The 25,147-nt window shown below is 41.9% G+C and overlaps 1 protein-coding gene across 1 annotated transcript; it reads left to right on the forward strand.

The window, feature by feature from the left end:
- Positions 1–8,203: 8,203 nt before the first annotated feature.
- Positions 8,204–11,890, forward strand: si:ch211-261d7.6 (zinc finger protein 850). The gene has a single exon (XM_056286919.1). It carries the CDS (start codon positions 8,204–8,206, stop codon positions 11,888–11,890), a length of 3,687 nt encoding a protein of 1,228 aa, XP_056142894.1.
- The last annotated feature ends 13,257 nt before the right edge of the window (positions 11,891–25,147 follow it).

The raw sequence follows: 25,147 nt of genomic DNA on the forward strand, positions 1-25,147 counted from the left end.
ACAGTGTTAGTGTTCATAAAAGAAATCGTTTGAGAAGAAATTGCTCTCTCCAGAACCTTAGATAAAATTTTAAAAAAAGACAATTTGGAGATTGGCCTGTAGTTACTTAGGGACAGGGCGTCTAAATTAGGTTTCTTCAGCAATGGTAACAAAAGACGTGGGTTGGGTCTGAAATGTCAAGGTAGCCACATTCCTCTAGGGCAGAGGTGCCCAAATTCTTTCCTATGAAGGGACAAAAATTAATCTGGATGTAGGGCCGTGGGCCAAAAATAAATGTTATGTGAAATTTCATTACGTTAAATTTTAATGTAATGTAATTTCTCTTCACAATCAGCGTGAATATTTGATAACTTGCATGGGTTGCATCCTCTTGTGTTGATGACAGCAGCAACAAAGCATGTCGCTGAGTGTTAAGTTTAGCTAGCAGGTCACTTGCCTTCTCCTTTCAGTTCTTGCCGCTGCACTTTGAAAAAAAAAGAGGGAATGTTTCGTTTCGTAGTTATGACGGATATTCTTTAAAAACAGCCCCTCTGTCTGCAAATGAGACAAACTGCTGTCAAATTTATTTCTTTAAAAATATAGTCGTGTTGCCCAATTTTTTATGAATTTTCTTTTATCAGAATAAGAATCAGAATCAGGTTTATTGGCCATGTAAGTTTGCACACACATAGGATTCTATCCGGTTTTGTGGCTGTCATTGTACTTAACATAGAATAACAATACAACAATCTTCAGCTATATATGAAAGGATTGACTATAAACAGGCAAAATAAGAGGCAATAAAGTACAATGGTGCAGAGAATATATCAGAGATGCTGAAATAGATGTTAGCAGGTTACTTACATACATGCCTGAGGTAGATGGACATGACAGAGTGTACCAGTATACGTACAATGTACAGTGTATACAACATGGTTGGATTTATTTGACAATGTTAAGCATTCATTTGAATGACAGCCTGCGGAAAGAAACTGTTTTTTTATCTGGTTTTTTTGGTGTACAGTGCTCTGTAGTGCCTACCAGAGGGGAGGAGTTGGAACAGGTTGTGCCCAGGGTATGACGGGTCTGCAGTGATGTTGCCTGTCTGTTTCCTGACTCTGGAGATGTATAAGTCCTGAATGGAGGGCAGGTTGGTACCAATGATTTTCTCGGCAGACTTAACCATCCGTTGTTGTCCGACCCTGTCCTGTTTAGTGGCCGATCCAAATCAGACAGTGATGGGTGTGCAGAGAACAGACTGGATTATTGCTGTGTAGAACTGAATTAGCAGTTCCTGAGGCCGGTTGAACTTCCTGAGCTGGCAGAGAAAGTACATCCTCTGCTGGGCCTTTTTGATGATTGTGTCTATGTCGGATGCCCACCTTAGGTCCTGGGAGATTGTGGAACCCAGAAATCTGTAGGTTTTCACTGCAGACACCGTGTTGTATAGTATGGTGGGGGGGCAGTGTTGGGGGCTCCTCCTGAAGTCCACTGTCATCACTGCAGTTTTGAATATGTTCAGCACCAGATTGTTATGGCTGCAACAGAGGGCCAACTGTTCAACCTCCAGTCTATATGCAGACCCATCGCCATCCCGGTTAAGGCTAACAATGATTATGTCATCCACAAACTTCAAGAGTTTAAGACAGGTCTCCTGAGGTGCAGTCTTTTGAGTAGAAGGGAGAGCACACATCCCTGGGGGGGTGCCAACTGATTGTCCAGGTGCTGGATGTGAGTTTCCCCAGCCTCACCTGCTGCCATCTGTCTGTCAGGAAGTTTTTAATCCACTGGCAGATAGGGGCTGGTACAGTGAGCAGGGTGAGTTTGAAGTGAGGATACCTGGGACGATGGTGTTGAACGCTGAGCTGCAGTTGACAAACAGGACCCTTGTGTATGTCCCCAGGGACTCCAGGTGTTGCAAGATGTAGTGCAGTCCCATGTTGACTGCAACATTCACTGACCTTTTTTCTCGGTAGTGTGCCACTGCCTCAATCGCTCCATCTTGACTGGCTGATTCAAAGCCAGCGATGCAAGATACATGTGAGCATTTCATTAAAAATATTAGAATACCCTCTATATTTCAGATGAACAATATTTTACAATTATCACTCCCTTCTGTTGTGTAAAAATTACATTGAAAAAAATGTAAGTGAAAAATGGAGGGGAAAGAGAACACTAATTCTTTGTAGATAAGACATACTAATTTAACAGGGAAGCTTAATAGCACTGTGCTGTATATTGCCGTGAAACCTAGATTATGTACTTTTTAGCTGCACAAAATGTATGTGTTGTATTTATTACGGTTACAGCGTTTTTACAGAGGAGAATAAGCATGAGCTTGTCAAATGCCATGGCGGGCCAAAACAAAGGGAGCGTGGGCCAAATGTGCCCCACGGGCCCCAAATTGGGTGGCCCTGCTCTAGGGAGCACAGAACATTATTGTAGACAATTGTCACCGATGCCCAGGCATCTCGCCACAGCCTCTCAATACTGGAATGAATGAACCATATAAAATGAAAGAAGGATTTTGTAAGCAGAAACTTCAGTAAAAATAAAAACATGGTTCTGAAAGTATACTCTATATCAGTATGTCAACACACCTCTAATTATGGAAACTCTTTCCTGAAATAAAGCTGCCCCTGTCTGCCCCATGGACTGTGAACATAAGTCGAGCAACATCCATGTGCCCTGGTCACTTCGTACCCTAAAAGAGTAAAAACATTGGTGCTTGGATTCAGGGTTATTTCAGCCTTTTTAGTTAACTTTATTTCTTGTACTCCGATTAGGCTCACCTATCATAGAATTAAACACTCTCTTGACCTCAGCTACTGGAACAAATTTTGGGTTTTGAGTACGAGTTTTAAGACTAATTTGGGTTTAAGTTTAAGTAAACCATAAATTTAAATAAACCTTTATAGTAAACTAACCGAGACACCGCCTTTTGGAATTTGCCACTTTGACTGGTTTAAAATTTGTCTTGAATGAATGTCATACCGTATAGATTAAAATTGTGTAAGAAATATAACTGCATGGGTTTTTATATTTAGAATGTGATTCTTATAATAACAAGTGTACCTTGGGGGAAAGCCAAAAGTCTCCACTGCTTCATGAAAAAAGCCAGCGTAGTTGAAGCAAGGTTGTTGGATGCAGTGCCAAGGAACATTATATATCAAAGTAGAGAAGGACACATGGTAAGCTGAGTAATTATCTAAAAGATAGTGACTCTACTTGATTAAGGGTAACCCTTAACTTCCGTGAAAAGCCATCTACACCTCCAAAAATGATTATGTTGTAGCTGAAATTATGTAAATGTTTGGTTTAACACATCTCTTAAATTAAAACTGCAACATGAATTGACTATTAACTACTACTAGAATGAACCATTTTATTACTTATGAAATCAGCTTATTATTGGTATCAATGTGCATAACTGATCTTGAACTGAAGGCTGAGTAAGTCCTTCGAACTACACAGCTGAACTGTGTCAAATGAGATGTGATTCCTGTGTCGACCCGGTATATTGAAGCTCTGACTTGTTCAAACTGCACCGGGTGTCCTTGTGTCTTCAATGCTGCTCTCATGATTCTATATCCACAGTGTGAGGCATGCTTTGCTTCGGAGCTGTTACCGAAGCATCCAACTCCTCGTCCGTGATATTGCTATGTAGAGCTTGAATTTAGAGATTACGTTCCGCCATTCGTCTGTAGAAGGTTCATCTACTGATCCCTAGCAGGTTGGCAATAGTGGAAACAGACATTTCCTGTCCAGCAGGTTTGCAATGTGATCAGGTGAGACTTCGAGATGTGGACGCCACGTTGCTCCTTTTTCTGCTGAATGATCACCGTGAGGGTCACCCTTCTGACCAGGTTTTACAGAATGAATGTAAGAAAATAAAATGTTTGGTGGAACGTTTACCAACTCGGAAATTGAACTAAAAAAAGACCCAACTCCTGTGAAAAAATAAATTCCAGTTAGTCCGTGTGAAGCCGGGGGAATTACACATAATTTTAGGGTCTTTATTCCGATAGTAAAAATATGGATATGTGGGAGTGCAGGAATGAGGAGACGGAGAGAACCACATATAGATAAAAGTTAAGGGGTTCATAACATCACAACATCCCACTTTAGCTCTGTGGGTGTGAGAGGGTTTTTTTTTTTTGGGAGGGAACAACCGCTTCAATTAAATGCAGCTCGAAATTAAAAAAAAAACTTGTATAAATCCAAATACGAATAAATACGGCAGTGACAGCTCCTATGGATAAACATAAAAGGTATTATACTCCACTCTTCATTTTCCCAAATGAAAATACAATAAGAAAATATAAAAATAAAGCAATCTCTATTACACTGTTGTGTAACAAACCTCAAAGGCTGAAAGATCTTATGGCGGACACAAAACCCTCGCCATCATCTGGTCTGCAATTGTTCGCCTCCTCTGCGCTGCATGGTCCCAAAAAAACCGTGGCCACAACGACCCCCCCCCCAATAACAACGGACATTGCCCCCCCCCCACAGCGAACATTGTTCACTTCCTGACAGCGTGCTACCGTCAGCGATCTACATGCCCCATTCTTAAAGCGACAGAAGCATATATGTCAATATAACAGAAATATGGACTTTAATCGTGGTTTCCGAGTTTATAAGGATTTAAACGAGTTTCTTTACAATCTGGACTAATACTCCTTTACCACCAGGTTACACATGTCTACAGGAGTATACCCAATAGCATGGTCCAAGTGAGAGCGGAATCACCCTAAAACATAGTCCAAGTGCAAGTGCTGTGAGGAAAATGAAATTGGCTTTAATACCCCAGTAACTACTATAATTAGCTAGGCTTTTTTCCCGTTTCCCCATTCCCCCTATTGTACTTAGCCAATCACCCCACTCTCTTCTGAACCGTCCCGGTCGCTGCTCCAACCCCTCTGCTGATTCGGGGAGGGCGGCAGACTACCACATGCCTCCTGCAATACATGTGGAGTCGCCAGCCGCTTCTTTTTCACCTGACAGTTAGGAGTTTCGCCAGGGGGATGTAAAGCATAGGAGGATGACGCTATTCCCCCCGAACAGGCACCCTGACCGACCAGAGGGAGGCGCTAGTGTAGCGACCAGGACACATACCCATATCCGGCTTCCCACCTGCAGACACAGCCAATTGTGCCTGTAGGGATGCCCGACCAAGTCGGAGGCAACAAGTGGACTCGAACCAGCAATCCCCGTGATGGTAGGCAACGGAATAGTACGCCATACTGCCCAGACGCACCCCCCCCCCAGCTAAGCAATTTTTAAAACCCATTTAAAACCCATTCTCCATTAATACTAACTGTAAAGCTTGGTAGCTAGCTTGACTGACCAAAACTACGTAGGCTCCATCCAGGTGGATAATGTTATTCAGATTGGTCATAAACCAAGCATAATTGTGAAGACGAGCTAGTTAGCTAGTGATAAAAAGTGATTATATCCCTAAAGTTGCAATGAATAACATAATACAGAGAAAATAACTAAAAAATAAGTTCAGCAGTACACTAAAATAGATCCTGCTGTTCTGTTGATCAACAAAGTATAACTTAATTTACTGCTTGGTTCGTCTTCTCTTGTGGCTTCCACTGTCCGCACAATCCCACCACCACAACTCCCATAACCACCAGAGCTAGGAGCAGGCTATGAGCAGCATGTTACAGTCAGTTACAATAGTGTATCAGCAATCCATTGCTCTTCCTGTGATACCTGGATGGTGAATGTTAATACTGAATTTTGGCAAACTGAATTTGTGAGGTTGAAAAATAATGAGCTGAATAATGAAGATGGTACTTTAACAACCGAATAGTTTGGAACTGTTCTTAAGGATGGTGAATAAATATTTTTTCATTGAATTTTGAATGCTGGAATTTTGTTTTCTGTCGAAATTTTCAACCGCAATGGATTGCAGTGCAGAAAAATTCAAGCATTGTTATTGCTGGGTTTTTTTTTTTTTCAATTTGTGTCAAATTGCTGTGTAGAAAAATTCAAGTATCATAAATGCTGTGGGAGTTTTTTTCATTTTGTGTCAAATTGCAGAAAAATTCAAGCATTGATATTGCGATTTTTAAAAAAAAAATTCAATTCACGTAATTCAACATGCCATTTTGTATTGAGAACATCTGGCACTATTATACTTACATAGAATTAATCCCCCCCCAACATGGCATGGTGGCCCAGTGGTTAGCACTGTTGCCTCACAGTAAGAAGGTCCTGGGTTCGAACCCCAGGCTGTCCCAGGTCCTTTCTGTGTGGAGTTTGCATGTTCTCCCCATGTCTGTGTGGGTTTCCTCCGGGCACTCTGGTTTCCTCCCACCATCAAAAAAGACATGCATGTTAGGGTTAATACTCCTGTCTGTGCCCCTGACCAAGGCAATAGGAAGAAATAACTGGAGTTGGTCTCTGGGTGCTGCACGGTGGCTGCCGACTGCTCATAGCTACACAGCTAGGATGGGTTAAATGCAGAGATTAAATTTCATTTGTATGTATATAAAAATGACTAATAAAGACTTTTCTATTCTATTCTATTCTATTTGTTATGGGACTCTCTCCCCCTATAAAACTGTGGATAAGCAACTAGCACCTCGCAAGTTGAGAACGCTCTACAGAGAGGAGAGAATGCAAGCGCATTAACAAAGAAATATGTATGAAATTTGCAGGTTCATAGGCTAACATGTTGGCAAACAATTGCATACTCGCACATGCAGAAGAAATAGAGCATCACCACTGTCACTTTTGAGTCCTATGCAAGCACTGTTAAGATGAAAAATTGGATAGCAAGCATGCCTTGTTAGTACAGTTCAGCCACCATAGAGACAAGAAAGGAGGGGTGAGGTGCTCTTTAGCTATGAGTGTCTGTTTTAGAATCTCTGTAGCACTACCATCTTCCCTCTGGCAGTCAGAAACGGCTTAACACAGTTTTAAATATTGATCCGAAATGTGTCTTTGGATATTAAAAGTAGCTAATTTGAGGTCTTGAATCAGATTAATGGTTTTATTTAGTCTGTTTAATTTCTTACAGATGCCATTTCACTCCCAAGCTTCTGACACTTTCAGAAGGCTTGTTTACAGAATTGGTAATTTGCAGGTTTCTTAATTACCTATTTTTATAATATAATTTCATTACTGCCAGGACAATTGAAATAATATCATAATATCATAATAGTATCATGTCTTCTCTCAGAGCATGAACAAAATAACTACAGTAAGTGTTTTGGTCTTGTATGAAGGATAATTACAAGATGATTATGAAATAAAGATTTATATGTACCTGTGCGTTTTTTTTCCCATTTCTCATTTTCTTTGGAAACAGGAGTGGCCCTGACCTCCTATTTTCCCATTTGTATTTTTAGGGGATGGACATTTCCACTGTCAGGATTGTGGGGCAGCCTTCAGAGAAGAGATGGCCTACTTGGAGCATCGTCATCAACACAATCAAGACAAGTCTAGAGTATACTCTAGACTAGAATTCCAGCTGGATGGCTTACCTGATGCAGAAAAGGATGGTGAAAGAACTCAGTTTTGTGCTTTATGTTCACTTTCATTTGTTGACTCAAGTGACTTTCACTCGCACATGTTAAAGCACCATGGAAAAGCACCCCAAAAGGATTCTGTTGCTCAGATGAATTCTGGAGTGATAAAACCACACATTTATGAGTGTCCAGACTGTGGGAAATCATATGGTGTGATTGGACACTTTCTTAACCATCAACGCTCTCACAGGCAAGCCTCTAAATCAGTTTTTCATGACCTTGAACACTTAAAAAAGAAGTCATTTCAGTGCGAGACTTGTGGACGGAGTTACTCCCGTGCATCAGCTCTGGATGCCCACCGTCGTTGTCATGAGGGAAAACTAGTTAAGTCTGGGAACAGAGGGATAGGAGATGCATTTCATACTGAAGAAGCAATAGTGGAAAGTGAGCAGAGTGAAAATCAGCAGACAGATGGTGTACCTGAAAAACCTTTTAAGTGTTCATGTGGTAAAGCCTTTCTGGCCCTGTCACGCCTAAAAACCCACCAGCGATTTAGCCGTAAAAGTCAATGCTTGCCAGAAGAGCTAAGACGAAAACCAAAGAAACAGTTTCAGTGTACTGAGTGTAAAAAGATTTTCAATGGCCATATTGCTCTTGTCAACCATCAGCGCTGGCATGTCAATCATTCAGATCAACCTTCAAAAAAGTTCCCATGTGAGGAATGTGGAAAGGTCTTCATGACTCTTACGTTCTACTACAAGCATCAGCGTTTGGTGCATAGTGATGAGACACCAGCAAAGTCATTCCTTCATCAAGTTGATCAATTACAGAAGAAGGCTTTTGAATGTAAAAATTGTGGACTGAGGTTTTCCAGGGCTTCAGCACTTCAATCCCATCAGCTGCATCACACCAATGTCTTCGGAGATGCAGAGAAAGAGGACCAGAGGCCATACTCCCTGCTAACTCAACAGAAGGTTTTGGAAGGAAAAAGGGAAGAGACACAGCAATTAGAGGAGGAAGTTGAATTGCAGGACACTCTTCAAACTGCTGAAGGAGACTCCTATACAAATGAGATGAGCGAAGATGGAGATGGTTATGAGACTGGTGATTTCAATGTAGAGGTAATCAGTGCAAGTGAATCTGATGAGGAGGAGCCCCTCCAAGACTTGAATCCTGATTTGGAATTGCTGTGTGAATCTGACCAGGAGGTAAAGGAGGAGATAGAAGCTGAAACAGAAGTCTCCTCCAGCAGTCTTGTTTTGAAACCGGAGCTGGATCTGAAAATTGTACAAATTGACTTTGAGCAGGTTCAAGACCAAGGCACATCAGAAATAATGGAAGCTGAAGACAAAACGTCAGTGGAAAGATTTGACTGTCCGGAGTGCTCCCGTTCTTTTCCAAGTGCTTCATCATTGCGTGTTCATAGAATGTGGCATAGGCTTAATAAGAAAAGACAGTGGACACAAAGCCGACCAACAGCTGTTTACTTTTATACATGTGACATCTGTGGCCATGAAACCAGCAGCCGTGTAACACATTACAATCACTTGCAAAAACACAAGGATCGAAAACCATACAAGAATGTATTGGATCAGACTGAAGGACTGGAAAAAAGGACATTTAAGTGTGATGAGTGTGGGAAATGTTTCTCACGTATGTCAGCTTTGAGCTCTCATCAATTGCATCACCCAAAAAGAAAACCATACCCATGCCCAAATTGCATGTTGTCTTATTCCCATGCAAGTGGCTTGTATAACCATAGGAAAAACTGTCCAGCTCACAAGAAAGACAGTGATGATATTTCAGTAACTAACAAAGAATTCAATCCAAAGAAGACTCTTCTAGGCCCCAAAATTTACCATTGTGAACAATGTGGAAAGGGTTTTTGGTCTTTAGGAGCCTACTCCCACCACAAGCAAAGTCAGGCTCGATGTGCAAATTTAATTCAAAAGAATAGTCCTTCAACATCACTTCACACTGTTAATGGACATACACACTCCTCTGCTAAGGTTGCATGTCCAGTTTGTGGCAGGAAATTCCGTCACAGGGGCATAATGAAGTCACACATGCGTAAGCATGAAAATGGCAATCACAAATGTGAACTGTGCAACAGGTCTTTCCGTGTTTTTTCCGGCCTTCTGCGACACCAGGTTGTTCATAACGCACGAGCACTGCCACCCCCTGTTAAGTCTTTTCAGCATCAAGTTGAACAAGTGAAAAAGAATACTTATAGTTGTCCTGACTGTGGGAAGCTTTTTTCAAGGGCCAAAGCACTTCAATTCCATATGAAAAGCCATGGTTATGAGACTGGGTATTTGCCATCATCACCCAAGTCAAACGTCACGCCAGAGGAACTCCAGTGCTCTACATGCCTTGCACATTTCAACAACAAGTCCTCCTTACGAGCTCATCAAAAGCTGTGCATCAAAAGAGATTGTCAAGAGCATCAATACTTGAAAGAGCCCACAGTATATAAAACTAATCTAAAGTGTCCCAACTGCCTTTCTTGTTTCAGCAGTGTCCTTATGTTCCAGCGCCATAGCAAATTTTGCAGAGAATCAAATGCAAAGGGAGATATGGAGCGCAAAGAAAAAGGAGGCTCTGACAGAGTGACAATGGATGCTGAAAAAAATAAACCAGACACAGGCGAGCTAAAGATGGATTATACGGCTGGGCACAGCTTGAAGAATCTAAGTACAGCTGATTTGAAATACAAATGTAAAGAATGTGAGAGAAGCTTTTCAGTGGTTGGAGCTCTCAATTTTCACAAAAGAATTCATCTCCAAAGTCACAAATCAAAAGCAAAAACAAAGGCACCTCTGTCTATAATGCTCAAGAAACCCAAACTGGAACAGCAAAGCAAAGGACTGTTTTACTGTGCAGAATGTGGGAGACGTTTCACCACTAATTCTGCCCTAGGTACTCACAAAAGGTGGCACACAGACAAGAAATTCGCTGGATCTCTCGTAAAAGTTAACATAAACTCGGTTACAAGCAAGACAGCAGATGAAGGCCCTTTTCAGTGCAACAAGTGTGGCAAGCGATTCTTCTACCTCTGTGTTCTTCGGCGCCACCAATTATACTATCCCCCATGTCAGACTAAAACAGAGCCTCAGTTTGAACTGAACGAAAGTGTGGAGAGCAGCGGCAAATCACAACAGACTGAATTTACGTGTCCAGAATGTAACAAAACATTTATTCGAGGATCATCTCTAGCTGCTCACTATGAAAATGAGCACAGCAAGTCTGTGGATACTGCACGTCCTCATGGAGAGCAGTCACAGATCTCATCACCTGTCCAGGCCCCAGGACAAGCTGATGTCAACCCCAGTGAGTGTGATGCCATCTCTTCAAAGAAATCAAAATTAGAAGCTTACCAGTGTCCTCTTTGCAGCCTGAGCTTTGCCAAATTCAGGGGCTTGTGTGCCCATAAGTGGCAGGCCCACTCAGAGTGCAGAAAGACCAAGAGTTATGTCCCATTAAATACAACTAAATCCTCTATTGCTTTGAGTAGTAAAGATAATAATGAAGAAATTTCTGTTGTAAACGACAACACTCTGAAGAGGAAATACTTTGTTGCAAAGAAAAAGGGTGCTCGTGGCAGAAAAAGAAAGAAAAGTAGATACAACCTCCCACCTTTGAAGTCGATCCCCTGCCTTGATTGTGGAAAACGATACAGCTCAGCTGGGGCACTCTGCAATCACCGGAAGGTGTGCCTAGAACTTAGACAGGAGCCAGAGCAGGAAATTAAACCCCCTGAAAAAGAGGCTGAGGTGCCCCCACCATTGAGCTGTCAGCCTGAGCATACAGCTAAATACCTCTTTAAGTGTGATAAGTGTGGAAAGGCTTTCTTAACAGAGGAACAATTAGGAACTCATAAGACTCAGGCAAAGAGCCGGCCTTACTGCTGTGCCCTCTGTTGCCATGGGTGTTGGACGGAGACTCAGCTGCAGCAGCACCTTGCCTGGCATGATGAGGTTCGTCGTCGACTCCCAATCGAGCTTCGTTACCGGCTCAGTGCTGCTATGACGTCAAGGCCTCCAAAATCAATTACCCCCTCTCCAGATGGAAAATCCTCTCCATCTTCCACGCTTAATTCAGTCAGTCGACCACAAACAAGCCACAAGTGCCAACACTGTGGCAAAGCCTTTCTATCACCAACTGCATTACAAAAGCATGAATCTCAGCACACGAGTGATGATGCATACCATTGCTCTCTTTGCCCCAGGACCTTCAGTGAGATTCAGGACCTCATCGATCATCACCAAGATTGTATGCATGATCGCAAGGAGCATAATGATGCCTCTGCTGCTGTTTCATCAGGAGATACCGATGGCCTTACTTGTCTTGAATGTGGAATGTCTTTCCATCAAGAAAATGAGCTGCACCAACATTACATTGAACATGCCCGTGGAGTTCATTAGACTAAACTAACTAAAAGGAACTAAAAATGAGAATGCGTTAGATGGTGGAGGTTATGTGATAATCATATTACTGCACAGTTGAGCTATGAATATTTTTGTTAGACCAGTTAGATTTAGGCAAATCAAACCATATGAAAAAAAACAAAAAACATTCCCCTCAGTAGTTATTTGAAACTCGGATATGAAAAAAGGAAAATGAAGGGTTAAATAGTTTATTATTCTCAGGCTTTCCTCCACACTGGGCACAGATATATGTACAAAAATTGAAAATAACACCTTTTTTTATTTTATTTGACTTGGAAAAAAACACTGAATTCTATTGCAATTGTGGTTTCAAGAGAATGTTATTAATAATGTCCCTATGTAAATAGGCCTATAATGGGTTTTGGTAGACCCTCTCTGATCTGAAACCCTCAGGGATCATTTTGACCAGTAAATTGTTCAAATGACCGAAATTCTGGCATAGCTCAACAGTTCATATATACAGCCAAGACACATTTATGCATCCATGTTTATGCCCATGCGTTTCAAAATGCTTTCACTAGTGTAACATACAATTGTAAAGCTTCTACAATTTTTTTTCGTATGCTGTCTTGATCCCTGGAGGGGGCAAAGTTTTTGTGCGGTCATTGAGGTAGCTATTCAACAGTTGTGCCCTAGTTGGTTTAAATGTCTGAGGTCTGGGTAAATAACATTCTGATTGTGACAGCAAGGAGAGAAAAGATGCAGGTGTCCCAAACACATTTTTGTAATAGTGCATCGATAGTGGAATACTATATAGAATATTTGTAAGTTGTTACTGCTTAATGGTTAACTATTAATTTTTGAATTAGTACCACTAATATTGTTCATTAATGACTAGCAAGCTCTCATGCTAATTTTTAAGCAGAATTTTGTGTTGTAGAAAGGCTAACCTTCTTCAAATGGATTGACCAATTCTTGGCTTTATGTTGGTTATGTGTTAGCTGTTTAGTGAAAACTTAACCATTAGTATAGTTGTCATTATTGCCACACTGTTTCAGTTCTTTTCTTAAGCGCATTAATGTCTTCATAAACTTTTTCCCAAGATGACAGTTTTGTATGCGCTTCGTTTATAAGTTTGACTGATTTTGCAAATTATTATCATGTCAGAATTAAACTGCAGCACTTTGTGTGATTCATTGTATTATATGCAAGATTGCTGAAGCTTGTTGCAAATAGGTTTGGACATTTTGGCTTGCTGAAATTAGTCTAATTATGATATACTTGTCTCATACCCAGCCCACAACCCCATGCGAATTTGAAAATAAAGACTAATAATTATTTTGTAACCTTTTTCTAATATGCATGATTTTTGAGATGAAAACATTGGTTACAGCTTCATTACACACTACTAGCACTGCATTATACACAAATTTGACCACTGACCATAAAAATATTCGAAATCATTAATGGATTTAAACCGCCGGGCAGGACTTCCATATTCGGAGTTGCCCAAAAAGATAGTTTAAGATCTTGTATTTTTCTAGCTTGTGCAACATGAGCTAAGCGTTTTCTCATGCTTGGATGTTTTCAACAGCCTACTAGGTTCCCACCACTGATAGATATTCCACTGAGCTTTACAGCTATACATCTCGAACACTAAATGTGATGTCTTCACTAGCGATGCTCGAATAACCAGGGCATATCTGGAGGGTATAGAGAGATCAGAGGGGATTTGTTCTTGAGATGGAGTGTACTGATCCCATCCACAAATGAAGAAAACGACTGCAATTCAGCATTGTAAGTTTATGTTCCCTTCCGCATCTACAAGCTGGAAACATTTCCAGTAGTGATGACTTTTTTCAGTCAGGTAACATAATCCAAATGTTGCACATTATAAGGATGCATAGAGAAATAAATGGATAAATTTGATTTATTCTAGATAATTTAAATGACAAGATAGATGTTAGTTGATGTACTTGCTGGCAAAAAAAATACTTTGAATTTTAAAATATTTTGAACTGAATGAATGCCCATCCATCTAATTTGCCAGGAAAATCCAAATATAGTGGACCTTTTGTTACAGCAACTTCTGTATTTTGTTTGCAAAAAATGCCTGAATTAATGTGGTCATCCTGTATGTCTTTCCCAGCAAAACAGCGTAGCCTCATAAGCCACCACTGTGGGCTAGAGTTTACACACTGGGTAATCTTCAAATTCCACCTGCACAAGCACATCTTGACTGAAGATAGGGAAGAAGCTAGAAGACGCATCACAAAAAGACATGCTTGAAAGTGAGAACAGCAATCCAGATGAAGCGCCCCTTGAAAAAAAAGGCAACGAAGTGAAGACAAAGTTAAACCGAACAAAAATGTCAACGATGCAGAGAGCAGTGACATAGATGTGGACAATGATGTTGACATTTTGGACAATTCCTTGCACGTAAAAGCTTCCAAATCGGTCCCAGGTCATCAAATGAACAGGATAATGGGCTTCGATAACTCCCAGAAAGTTATTGCTCGCTCTGTCTGTGGGAGAGAGTATTCCTACATGGAATCGTTCAGAAACCACCTGAAGACGAATGAAACCTAAGCTAGGAAGAAAGATAACCACCCAGATATTCTTGTCCAGATGGTGAGATGTCACTTGACAGGCTATTATTTCTACAGGCCCATCTGAAAGTTCACAGGCCTACTTTACCATCACAGTCCACCCCTCTAATTTGTGCTCAGTGCAACAAAAGCTTCAGTTCCCTGCTGACATGGTTGGGTCACCTTGCTCTCCATAAACACAAGGCCTTAATTTGTGCCAGGGGCTTCAAAAATGAGAAAGTCACCTGCAGGGCAACAACCTCAAGCATTTCATGTGCACCATTTGCTCCAAAATTTTCTGTGCACGTTGAGCTTCGTCATCACTTCAACATCCACATCGAAGCCATATCTTTGCATTGCTCACTCTGCAAGAAGAACTTCTCTCCACTTGGCAATCTGATCACATGTCGAAAAAAAGCACATTGGAGTATATGTTGGGTCAGGTAAAACTCCATGAGGGACAAAGGAGGTTACACATGAAGGGAGGATGGTGACTGAGTTGAAAAGGGTGATTTTTACTGGTGTAAATAAAGGTGTGTGTGGAATAGCCAGATAGAAAGGAGGAAACTTGGAAGATTAGTTGGAATGAGTGGGAGTGCAGAGAATCTAAAATGGTCAATTCAAGACTGATAGTGACAGTCATTTTGTGGCTGTTGGTGAGATGCGAAAAAAAACATTGGGAATGGGAATGTGTTGAATGTGATATGGATTTTGATGAAGAGGCAGAGTTGCACTTGCACTAAATAATCATAATCATAATCATTACATTTATATAGTGCCTTTCTAGACACCCAAATGAAGCATGTCAGAGGGGAACTTCCCTGTACAGCAAGATGACCTTGAGGGGTGAGTGTTTAGGTTCAAATTTAGGCTTTAAAAGTATCTGCTAATGCAGTAGTACTTAACTATGCGCCATGGAAGATCATGTGTATGCTGGTTTTCATTACAACTTAACACTACACCAGCTGATTTCACTGATTAGCACATGTTTCTTCAGACAGGTGAGGATTTGGTAGTAAAAGCAGCTGGTTTAGTGTTAGGTTGGAATGAAAACCAGTATACACAGTATTTGGGTGGCGCAGTGGTTAGCGCTCTCACCTCACAGCAAGAAGGTCGTGGGTTCGAACCCCAGGGTTGTCCAACCTTGGGGGTCATCCCAGGTCGTCCTCTGTGTGGAGTTTGCATGTTCTCGCCGTGTTTGCGGTGGGTTTTCTCCGGGTGCTCCGGTTTCCCCCACCATCAAAAAGACATGCATGTTAGGGTTAATACTCCTGTCTGTGCCCCTGACCGAGGCATGGCAAGATGAACTGGACTTGGTCCCCGGGTGCTGCACGGCTGCCCACTGCTCCTAGCTACACAGCTAGGATGGGTTAAATGTAGAGAAGAATTTCCCCAGAGGGATTTATAAAGTATAACAAAATAAAAAAATACACAAGGGCCGCCACGGCACATAGTTGAGTAACAATATGCTAAGTCACTATTTATACATCTGCGGTAAGATTTTGTTTTTTTTTGGTGGCAGGCTGTGAGAGTCCTTTTCAAATCTAATTTGCTCAGTATTCTGAGTTACTAACTCAAATTAGTAACTTAGTATATGTCGATTTAATGCTTGACATGTACTCTTGTGTGACAAAATGTTTTTCTTTTTCCCAAAAAGTATTTCAGAAAAACGTCTGTGGAGGACTAGTGTCTCATTATATCTTGCTCTCAGATTTTGTTAGGGTGAGTCAATAAGGCCTGGAAAAGCGTATCAACTCACTAACCTACAGTGGATTTGTGGGCATTACGTGCCTCAGCAAGCCAGAAGAAAGGGTCACTTCCTTTTTCAGCAGATAAGCAGTCAACATCTCATGCAGGCAACATCCAATGCAGTGGTTTTCAAACTTTATTCTAGGAGACCCAAAGTTTAAGAAACAATTTTTTTTGTGACCCCCAAACTGATTTTACTAATTATTGTGTTGGCTAGGGCCAAATTTATCATGGTTTTATGATATTATACTACTATCCTTCAGTGTTTTATTCATCATGTATGTTTTTCAATGGACTTGAGAAGGCTTTGGCAGCATGTAATCCATCCATCCATTATCCAAACCACTTATCCTGATCTCGGGGTCATGGGGATGCTGGAGTCTATCCCAGGAGTCATTGGGCAGCAGGCGAGGAGACACCCTGGATAGGCCGCCAGTCCATCACAGGGCCAACACACTCGCACACATTCACATCTAGGGATAATTTAGTGTGGCCGATGCACCTGACCTACATGTTTTTGGACTGTGGGAGGAAACCGGAACACCCGGAGGAAACCCATGCAGACTTGGGGAGAACATGTAAACTCCACACTGAGGACGACCTGGGGTGACCCACCAAGGTTGGACTACCCCGGGGCTCGAACCCACGACCTTCTTGCTGTGAGGCGACCGTGCTAACCACTGCACCACCGTGCCGCCCACAGCATGTAATATTTCTTGAAAATAATTAGGGGGCTTATTTGAAATGTAATCAAGACCTGGCCCACACTTTGAAAAACACGTATCTAATGGCACAATACCTTTAATAAGCCGAACACTGTAAGAGAAAGCTTAGTTGGCTGCATTGGATTTCAGTCTGACTTTGATTTATCTTCTGGTGTATTCATTTGGACTACCTTGTAGGTGGAGAACCAACAAAAGTTTTATCTTATTTATCGACGTATGAAGGTATCCTAGATAATAGACATTAATACTTACTCTTATTTGGTTTTTATGATTCAGCATTGTCTACATCCTTTGAAAGATACAGGGTCTCGAGCAACTCACTAAATGAACGACGACTGACTTAAAACTCCAAATCCCATGATCTTTTAAAAACTTCTCAACAGCATATTATTTTTGTTAAGTTTCTGTAACCAAACAGAGTATGTAAATAAGACAGCACATCTTTTAATTTTGCAACGAAACTCCTGTACAAGTAAAACAAAAAGGAAAAATAAAACAACCCCCCCCCTAAAAAAAACCCCCCAAAACAATCATTACCCTCCTCCAAAGCAAGGACTCACCCCCCCTCACCCCTGCTGGCGGTTAGAGGGGTGTAGACCCCCCCCCCCCACCAACTGGGTGCATACTACTGTACAGCACTTCTTTCTTTCTTTTTTCTGTACATCATTTCTGAAGGACCCTCATCACCGCTGACCCCCGAGATCCGAGACGAGCCCGGAGATGAGCCCAAGTTCCACGATTTCCCGTGGTTCCTTGTTTGCGAGTGACGTCACCATGTCTGCAGCTTGCTAAAGCTGGCTTTGTGCTCAGCGACGCGGAGATGTTTGGGGCGGATGAATCGTTCCAGGTAATATATTTGCATCACACTGCGTTCGTGTAGTCGCGGGCGTGTGTGTATGTGTGCCCTGAAAGGACGGACACAAGAGGTTGTTGTGGGTTGGGCTGCGTAGCAGATTAGCCCCCCACATGCAAATGCAAATATGATTAGCTTGGCGCTTCAAATCGGCTGTGTAGACCAGGCACGTTAATATTTCTGGTAATGGTTACGGTTAAGAAGGTGGGGGGTGGGGGGAATAAGCACTTCATGACCATCCTCAGCCCTCGAGTTTCACGATATAACCTGCGCTGAATGGAGGTTATGATGCGCCGCAACCGACGCCTGTCCTCATCTGGAGGTCTTTTGTTGTATTTCAAGTCCTTTCGTTGTGGTCTCCTAGTTTGGACGGAGCACAAAGATCCCCGATTCTTCCATTAAACGCGGTTGACGCCATTCAGTGGAAATAAACTCAATCCAAGAGGCAGCATGACCACAATAAAATGATGTTAAGATGATTCTATTTTTTTTTATATAACAATGGGTTTTCTTGCCATGTTGGAAACATGTTTGTGTTCTGTCGGCTTCTATTTACAGGCTCTTCGTCTCAGAGAGACCCCCGTTTAGGCGTAACTGAGAGACCAGGGCATTCGGAACCATGCAGAGTCAGGTTCAGACAATTAGGACGAGCGGATCACAAACGGTGGCTACTGAATCAGCAGCGCACACGTCTGACAGAACCGCTGGGACACAGCTGATAGACTGTCAAACAGTGACACATATGGTGAAGGGAGGATCGGCTGTTAGGCCACTGGAGCCAAACCCGGGATTACCGGAGAGTGAGCCGGAGACACACGCATTGCAGAGTGTGACAGGGCTACACATAACAGAGAGTGAGACGGTTGTCCCAGCAGATGAGAGTGGAAGCAGCACACAGTGTTTGGAGGGAAATGTTGCACAAACACAGGCAGGCGTGACAGTGACACAAGCGGCGGAAAACGAACGCGACACAGAGGGGGACCCGGATTCATCCGGCAATAGCCAAGGGGTGAAAAAGGTGAACCAAACGGTACCTGAAGGAAGGAAATATATTCCTCCCAAAAAGTGCAGAACTGATCCCCTGAAAATGGACATGTCCAAGGCAGTGGTTATGCCTCTCTCATGTGAGTACCTAAACTGCCCTGATGTAGTTCAGCATGCCTTTTACACTTAAGAGGCCACTTACTCATCTTGGGAAGCAACAGTTTAGGGGAGGTTATAGTGGAGCATGGGGGATAAAGAAATACACATCTTGTGGAACATCATTGCTAAAGAGCCTGGTATTGTAAGCCAACTTGAAGTATTCAACTGTAGCAGAGTACCTAAGCTGTACTAATGGGCAGACAGCAAATCTTGAAATACTTATTGCCTTCCCATCAAAAATATTGATAAAAGTTGCTGTATATGCAAACTTATTTGTCAAGTAAAAACAAAAGCAAAATTTGTGTAATGTTTGCTTATCTTAACTCCAAGCTACTGCTGCCCTCATCAGTTGGGATCATAATTACCTTCACTAACTCCCAGCTGCACTGGCTTCTTCTTCTTCTAGCAAAAAGCTTTGTAGTTTTTATGCCATCAATAAATAAATAAATTAAATAGTTAATTCATTCATTAAACTCTCCTGTGACTTTGCTTCAAATCATTAAAAGTATGCATTCTTTCTTCCCCATATGACCCCTTGTGTTCCAGCATCTCAGCTCTCACTGCAGTGCATGCAGTGCCATATAATCTTCAGCGACCACAAGAGCAAAGAGCGTCACCTCAAATTGAGCCACCCGGCAGAATATGAACAGTGTATATTAAGGAATGCCCTTTTTGCCTGCTATGTTTGTGACCGCCAGTTCACTAACTCTGCAGAGCTCATGGCCCACCAGAAAGCTCACATAGAGAGGAAACCTTTCAGGTGTCCAATCTGCAGTCAGGCTTTCAAAAAGTCATCAGAGCTCACCCTTCATAAAAAAATCCACTTTGGCCAGGATGGTTATGCCTGCACGGACTGTGGAAAACCCTGCAAAACACTAACCCTACTTAAGTATCACAGACGCACGCACACGGGAGAAAGGCCGTATGTGTGCAAGGAGTGTGGGAAGAGGTTCAGCATGTCCAAGGCTCTCCAGAAACATATGACGTTACACTCACCAGAGGGTACAGAAGATGATGGAGGAAATGCCACTGTCAATGCACAGCAGAAGAAAAATAACAGTAAGACAAATTGATCAGATTTATTGGCAAATAAAACAACCCTTCAGAAGCATGTTTTCATATGTTACATGGTAAAAATGATAAATAGTATTTTTTCAATTTTTTTCCCAACACAATTATATTATTTCCCACACTGTGATTCTTTCTGTTATAATAATACCTTTTATTTATATAGCACTTTCCTAAAACAATGTTACAAAGTGCTTTACAAAGAAAGAAAACCAGACAAAGCAAAAATAAGAATAAAACCAAATAAGTAAGAGTAAATTAAAAATGGTATGAATAAATAAAAACAAATGCCAAACATTTATAAATGTTGGGCGGCACAGTGGCGCAGTGGTTACCGTCGTCGCCTCACAGCAAGAGGGTCCTGGGTTCGAGCCCTGGGGTAGTCCAACCTTGGGGGTCGTCCCGGGTCGTCCTCTGTGTGGAGTTTGCATGTTCTCCCCGCGTCTACTTGGGTTTCTTCCAGGTGCTCCGGTTTCCTCCCACAGTCCAAAGACATGTAGGTCAGGTGAATCGGCCATACTAAATTGTCCCTAGGTGTGAATGTGTGCGTGGGTCGGCCCTGTGATGGCCTGGCGGCCTGTCCAGGGTCTCTCCCCGCCTGCTGCCCAATGACTGCTGGGATAGGCTCCAGCACCCGCACGACTCAGTGGGATAAGCAGTTTGGATAATGAATGAATGAATTTAAACATTTGTAAAAGACTTAACAAAAAGAAAAGTTTTAAGATGAGATAAAGAAGCGAGAGACTTGGTTTGTCTTAGTTCAACAGGAGAGAGTTCCATAGTGTGGGGGCTCTAACAGCAAAAGCCCGATAACCCTTTGTAAGAAACCAAGACCTGGGAATAACCAGCAGGGCTCCATCTGCAGATCTTAATGGTCGAGAGGGCGTATACCAGGTCAATAAATCAGAACTGCATGTAGGAGCAAGACCATTTAAGGCCTTAAAAGTGAGCAATATAAATTTAAAATCAATACAAAATATAACAGGGAGCCAGTGTTGGGAGGCAAGCACAGGGGTGATGTGATCATGCCTCTTTGTCCCAGTAATGAGCTGACCAGCGGTGTTTTGTACCAACTGCAGACAGTGGAGCGAACCCTTGCTGATACCTGAGTAAAGTATGTTGCAATAGTCAAGCCGAGAACAGAGAAAAGCATGTACAACTTTTATGAGAAATGATACTACTACACTAAGTATATATTTATGTATTTATCTTAATATATATATTTATTTATCTATATGTCTTAGGCGTTAATATTCATAATAATCTTAAGATCTATCTTAATATTTCGCTCCTCATTTGTTGAGCACTTTTATCTCCACTATTGATGGTTTCCGGAAAAAAAAAGCTATATATATTTATATATATTTAGATCATACTAAGTGATACTACTATATTGCTTTTATGTGAAACATTTTTCCTCTTTTTTACAGATATATCTACAATAAAATATCCCTGTTCTATATGCAAAGCTACCTTCAAGACCACCAAGACACGGTTACATCACATGAAAACCAAGCACAATTTGTTGCTGTTACCCAGTAACACCGTCTCAGCTGAGCAGCCAGTGAAACAAGGTATACCTATTATAACACCAATATCTGTTTGCCAACCAACACTTCTACATGTGGAGCCGATTGGACCTCTTCAACAAGTTGACGCTAACATTGACACGGAGCAAATTTGCAGACTGATTGAATCGCTGGGAAATGTGCAGAAAGTCAACCAAGTCGTTATTCTGGGACAGGTGCCACCTCATGCTCCACCACTGGATCTTCAACAGATACCAGGACGGGGGGAACCTATTAATGTGAATCTAGCTGTGCCACAGATGGATGTATTAAATAGAAAACAGGTAGAACAATCTAAGACTGTGGATCAGGAATTTTCGAAGAACCCATGTGATTCAATGGAACAAACCATTATACTAGAACCTATTACACCAGATGGACAGCTGGAAAACTCTTCATTTCCAGAGCTAGGCCCCCAAATGGCACCATCTGAAAGCATAAGCTTAAAACTTGTTGCACATGAGCAAACACCCCAAATGGCACCGTCTGAACACATAAGCTTAAAACTTGTTGAGCATGAGCAAACGCCTCAGATTGCACCACCTGGAAATATAAGCTTAAAACTTGTTGAGCATGAGCAAACAGGAGGGCAAGAGATAGAAATGGTACATCAGTTTCCTCCAGAGACTGAGATTGGCGAAATTCAACCTATGGATCAAACGGTTAATCACAGTGAGATAACTGACATCAAACAAAACCCTGAGCAAACAGTCATATTAGAACTAACCTCTGCCTTGATTCCAACTGTGGAGTTGGAACAAACCCATTCTGTACTGCAAAGAGAACTGTCGTCCTCCTCACTAGTACCAACCACTGAACTGGAGAAGACGTCTAATGAAACTGAAGTGTCTCAACAGGACACAAATCTATCCGTTCCATTACTCACACCTACAGTTCAGTTGGAAATGACAGCTTTACAGACAGACAAGCAGGACCTTTCTACTTGTACTTTCATCCAAACAGACACAGTGACACAAACCCCAAGTGAATCCCAATCTAATCCTACAACAGAGGCTGATTCACAGTTGCAGACAGTAAGGCTGGATCATGCCCATTCTGTAATGGAGAGCACCTTAGTAGAAGAGACACATGAGAAAGTTGAACAGGAACCATCAGTGAAATCACCGACGGACAGTAGAGAGACTCAGAAGCAGCCTGAGAAGTTGTGCAGAGTAGATGAGTCATCTGCAAAAGAAGAGGTCCTTTCAATGTTGCAGACTAAGCAGGTGCAACAGATATCACACTCAAACGAAAATGTAATGTCGGCTCAAGAATTAGTCAAAGTACGGAAAAGAAAGTCAGTAAGGAACATTATTTTCCAAGAATACATGCAAGAAATTACAGGTTCAAGGAAAAAAAAAGATTTAAAAATTGGTGAGAAACCTGCCAAACGCCAAAGAAGAGAAGAGTCCCATCTTGTTGTCAAATTTGGTCCAAAAAACAAAAAACAAAAGAAGCCATCAAAGCCATGTAAGTCAACCCAACAAGGACTCATTGGTGATAAAACCCCAGAGACAAGTCTGTCAGACACAAAAGTGCCTTCAAAAAAGAAAGGAAGGAAAGCAAAAAGAGACAAGAAAGAATCAGTTGAAACAAAACCAGCTTCCCTAATACAAGATTCAAATGTACCAGAAATTAAAGAAACTTCCAGAAAAAAGAAGTTAAAAAAGCAAAAAGATATGGTTAGTGAGAGTGTGGAGCAAAGAAACAAACAAGTGCTTGTGGCTGCACCAGTACTTAAAAAGAAAAGGCAACAAAAAATCATGCAAAAAAGCCAGCCCAAGAAAACAAAAGATGGGAGACTGACAAGTAAGGGGAGAAAGAGAAAACTCACAAAGGGGCAAAATAATACAGAAATGAATAAGGGATCCGCAAGCATCCTTTCCCAAAAAATTACACAAGACTCTCTACTCCTATTAAAAGGTCATAAACAGCCCCAGCTGAAAGTTTACAAGTTAGACCCTTCAAAGGCACCAGGCCAGACACTGGATGCTCCACCTCGCTGGCACCAAAACACCTCTCGTCAGATTGATATCAAACTCAAACAGAGAGACAATACAAGTGAGCCTCAAAACCTGCTAGCAACTAGAGGTAAGAAGAAAGGAGGGAGATCCAAAAATGACCAGAAATCTCTTTCATTGATGTCCTCTCTCTTGGTATCCTCTTCACCACCTGAACCACTACCCACCAAGTCCAAGACCACCAGAAAACGTAAAGCCTCTTTGCAGGTAGAGGCTGAGGGAGTGATAACTTCCCCTCATTCCTGGCGTGCTTTAGAGTGTAAGGACTGTGGGGAGAGATTTTCCGAAGTCTCTTCACTTCAGGAACACAAGACTATGATGCACGCTGTAGAGAGCCCAGGCCTCACTTACACAAATGGGAACATCTTTGAGGGGGTCTCCAGGTTAGATCTTTGCCAGCCTCCAAAACTAACCAACAATATTATTGGGATGACTAATCCTGCCACAGATTGGGACACTGAGGTTGAGATGAGAGAGATATCTTTAGAAGGCAGAGAAAGGAGTGTCTCTTTTCCAGCCCTTAATCCCTCCCCTTCTTTACATTTGACTTCTGCAGATGTTGAAATGAGTGGATTTGAGGAGAAGAGTGTGAATGTAGCCATGTCAAATATAACAACATTTGTGAAAACGGCTAAGGAGCCCCCAATGCATTCAGCACAAATCTTTACAGACCTTTCATCACTCTGGTCAAAATCTGGTCAAATGGAAACTCTTGAGTCAAGCATTGGTTTCCATCCAAATTTTACATCTGAAACATCTTTAAAAAGTTCTCAGAAAAAGGACTCTGAGGCAAGAGGGTCCTTGGCAACATGTCAAGCCAACAGAGAAGATATCCCTAAGAATTATTTGCCTCCCATTCCGGAATCTGAAGTCCAGGGTACCACAGATGAAGATGTTAAGGAGGATTTACTTCTTGACGTAGATCTTGTCACTGTTGGGGAGCAGAGTGAGAAAGATGACTCAACCTTGTTTCATGACAGTGGTTCCCAAAATGAGCTTGTTGGAACAGATAATCTAGAAACTAGCAGCACCGACACACCTATAGTCGCTGCTCGGACTAATGAAAAGACAGCTCATGTAAACCTAAGTTTGCAGATTGCTCCCCGTTTCACCTATGAGGCTCAAATCAAAGATGAAGAGGAGGAGGAAAGTGTATTGCAGAGAAAAGAGGAAAGATTAAAGTCAGTTGGAAGGATGAGTGTGTCAACTGATAAGGGAGGAGGACTAGGACATTTAAGAAGGGGCATTATATCCAGAAGTTCAGAGGGAGCAAATGTCAAAGGAACAGAAGCAGAGAAAGAGTCTGAATGTCAGGTGGTCTATGAAAAATATTCGCTTACCACTGATTGTGATATCAGCGATAACGGTGAGACCATCAGCGTTTGCCATGCACTGTCACAATCCCAGAATTCACAGCCAAAGAGCCCCTCAAGATTTGAGCCCAACAAAAGTTTGGTTTCTCCCACTTATGTGGCACCCATGCCTTCATTAGAGTCGTCTTCCAAAGAACAGGTTGTCTTTGAACTGGATTCTGCTACTACCAATGTTGCTGCGGTATCGATGTCAGAGAAAGGGCTA

This window comes from Lampris incognitus, chromosome 9 (genome assembly GCF_029633865.1).
Source record: "Lampris incognitus isolate fLamInc1 chromosome 9, fLamInc1.hap2, whole genome shotgun sequence".
In the NCBI taxonomy this organism is placed as follows: domain Eukaryota; kingdom Metazoa; phylum Chordata; class Actinopteri; order Lampriformes; family Lampridae; genus Lampris; species Lampris incognitus.

Coding starts and splice junctions, on each gene's coding strand:
- si:ch211-261d7.6 (XM_056286919.1), top strand. CDS start 8,204: ATGACTCTTACGTTCTACTACAAGCATCAGCGTTTGGTGCATAGTGAT.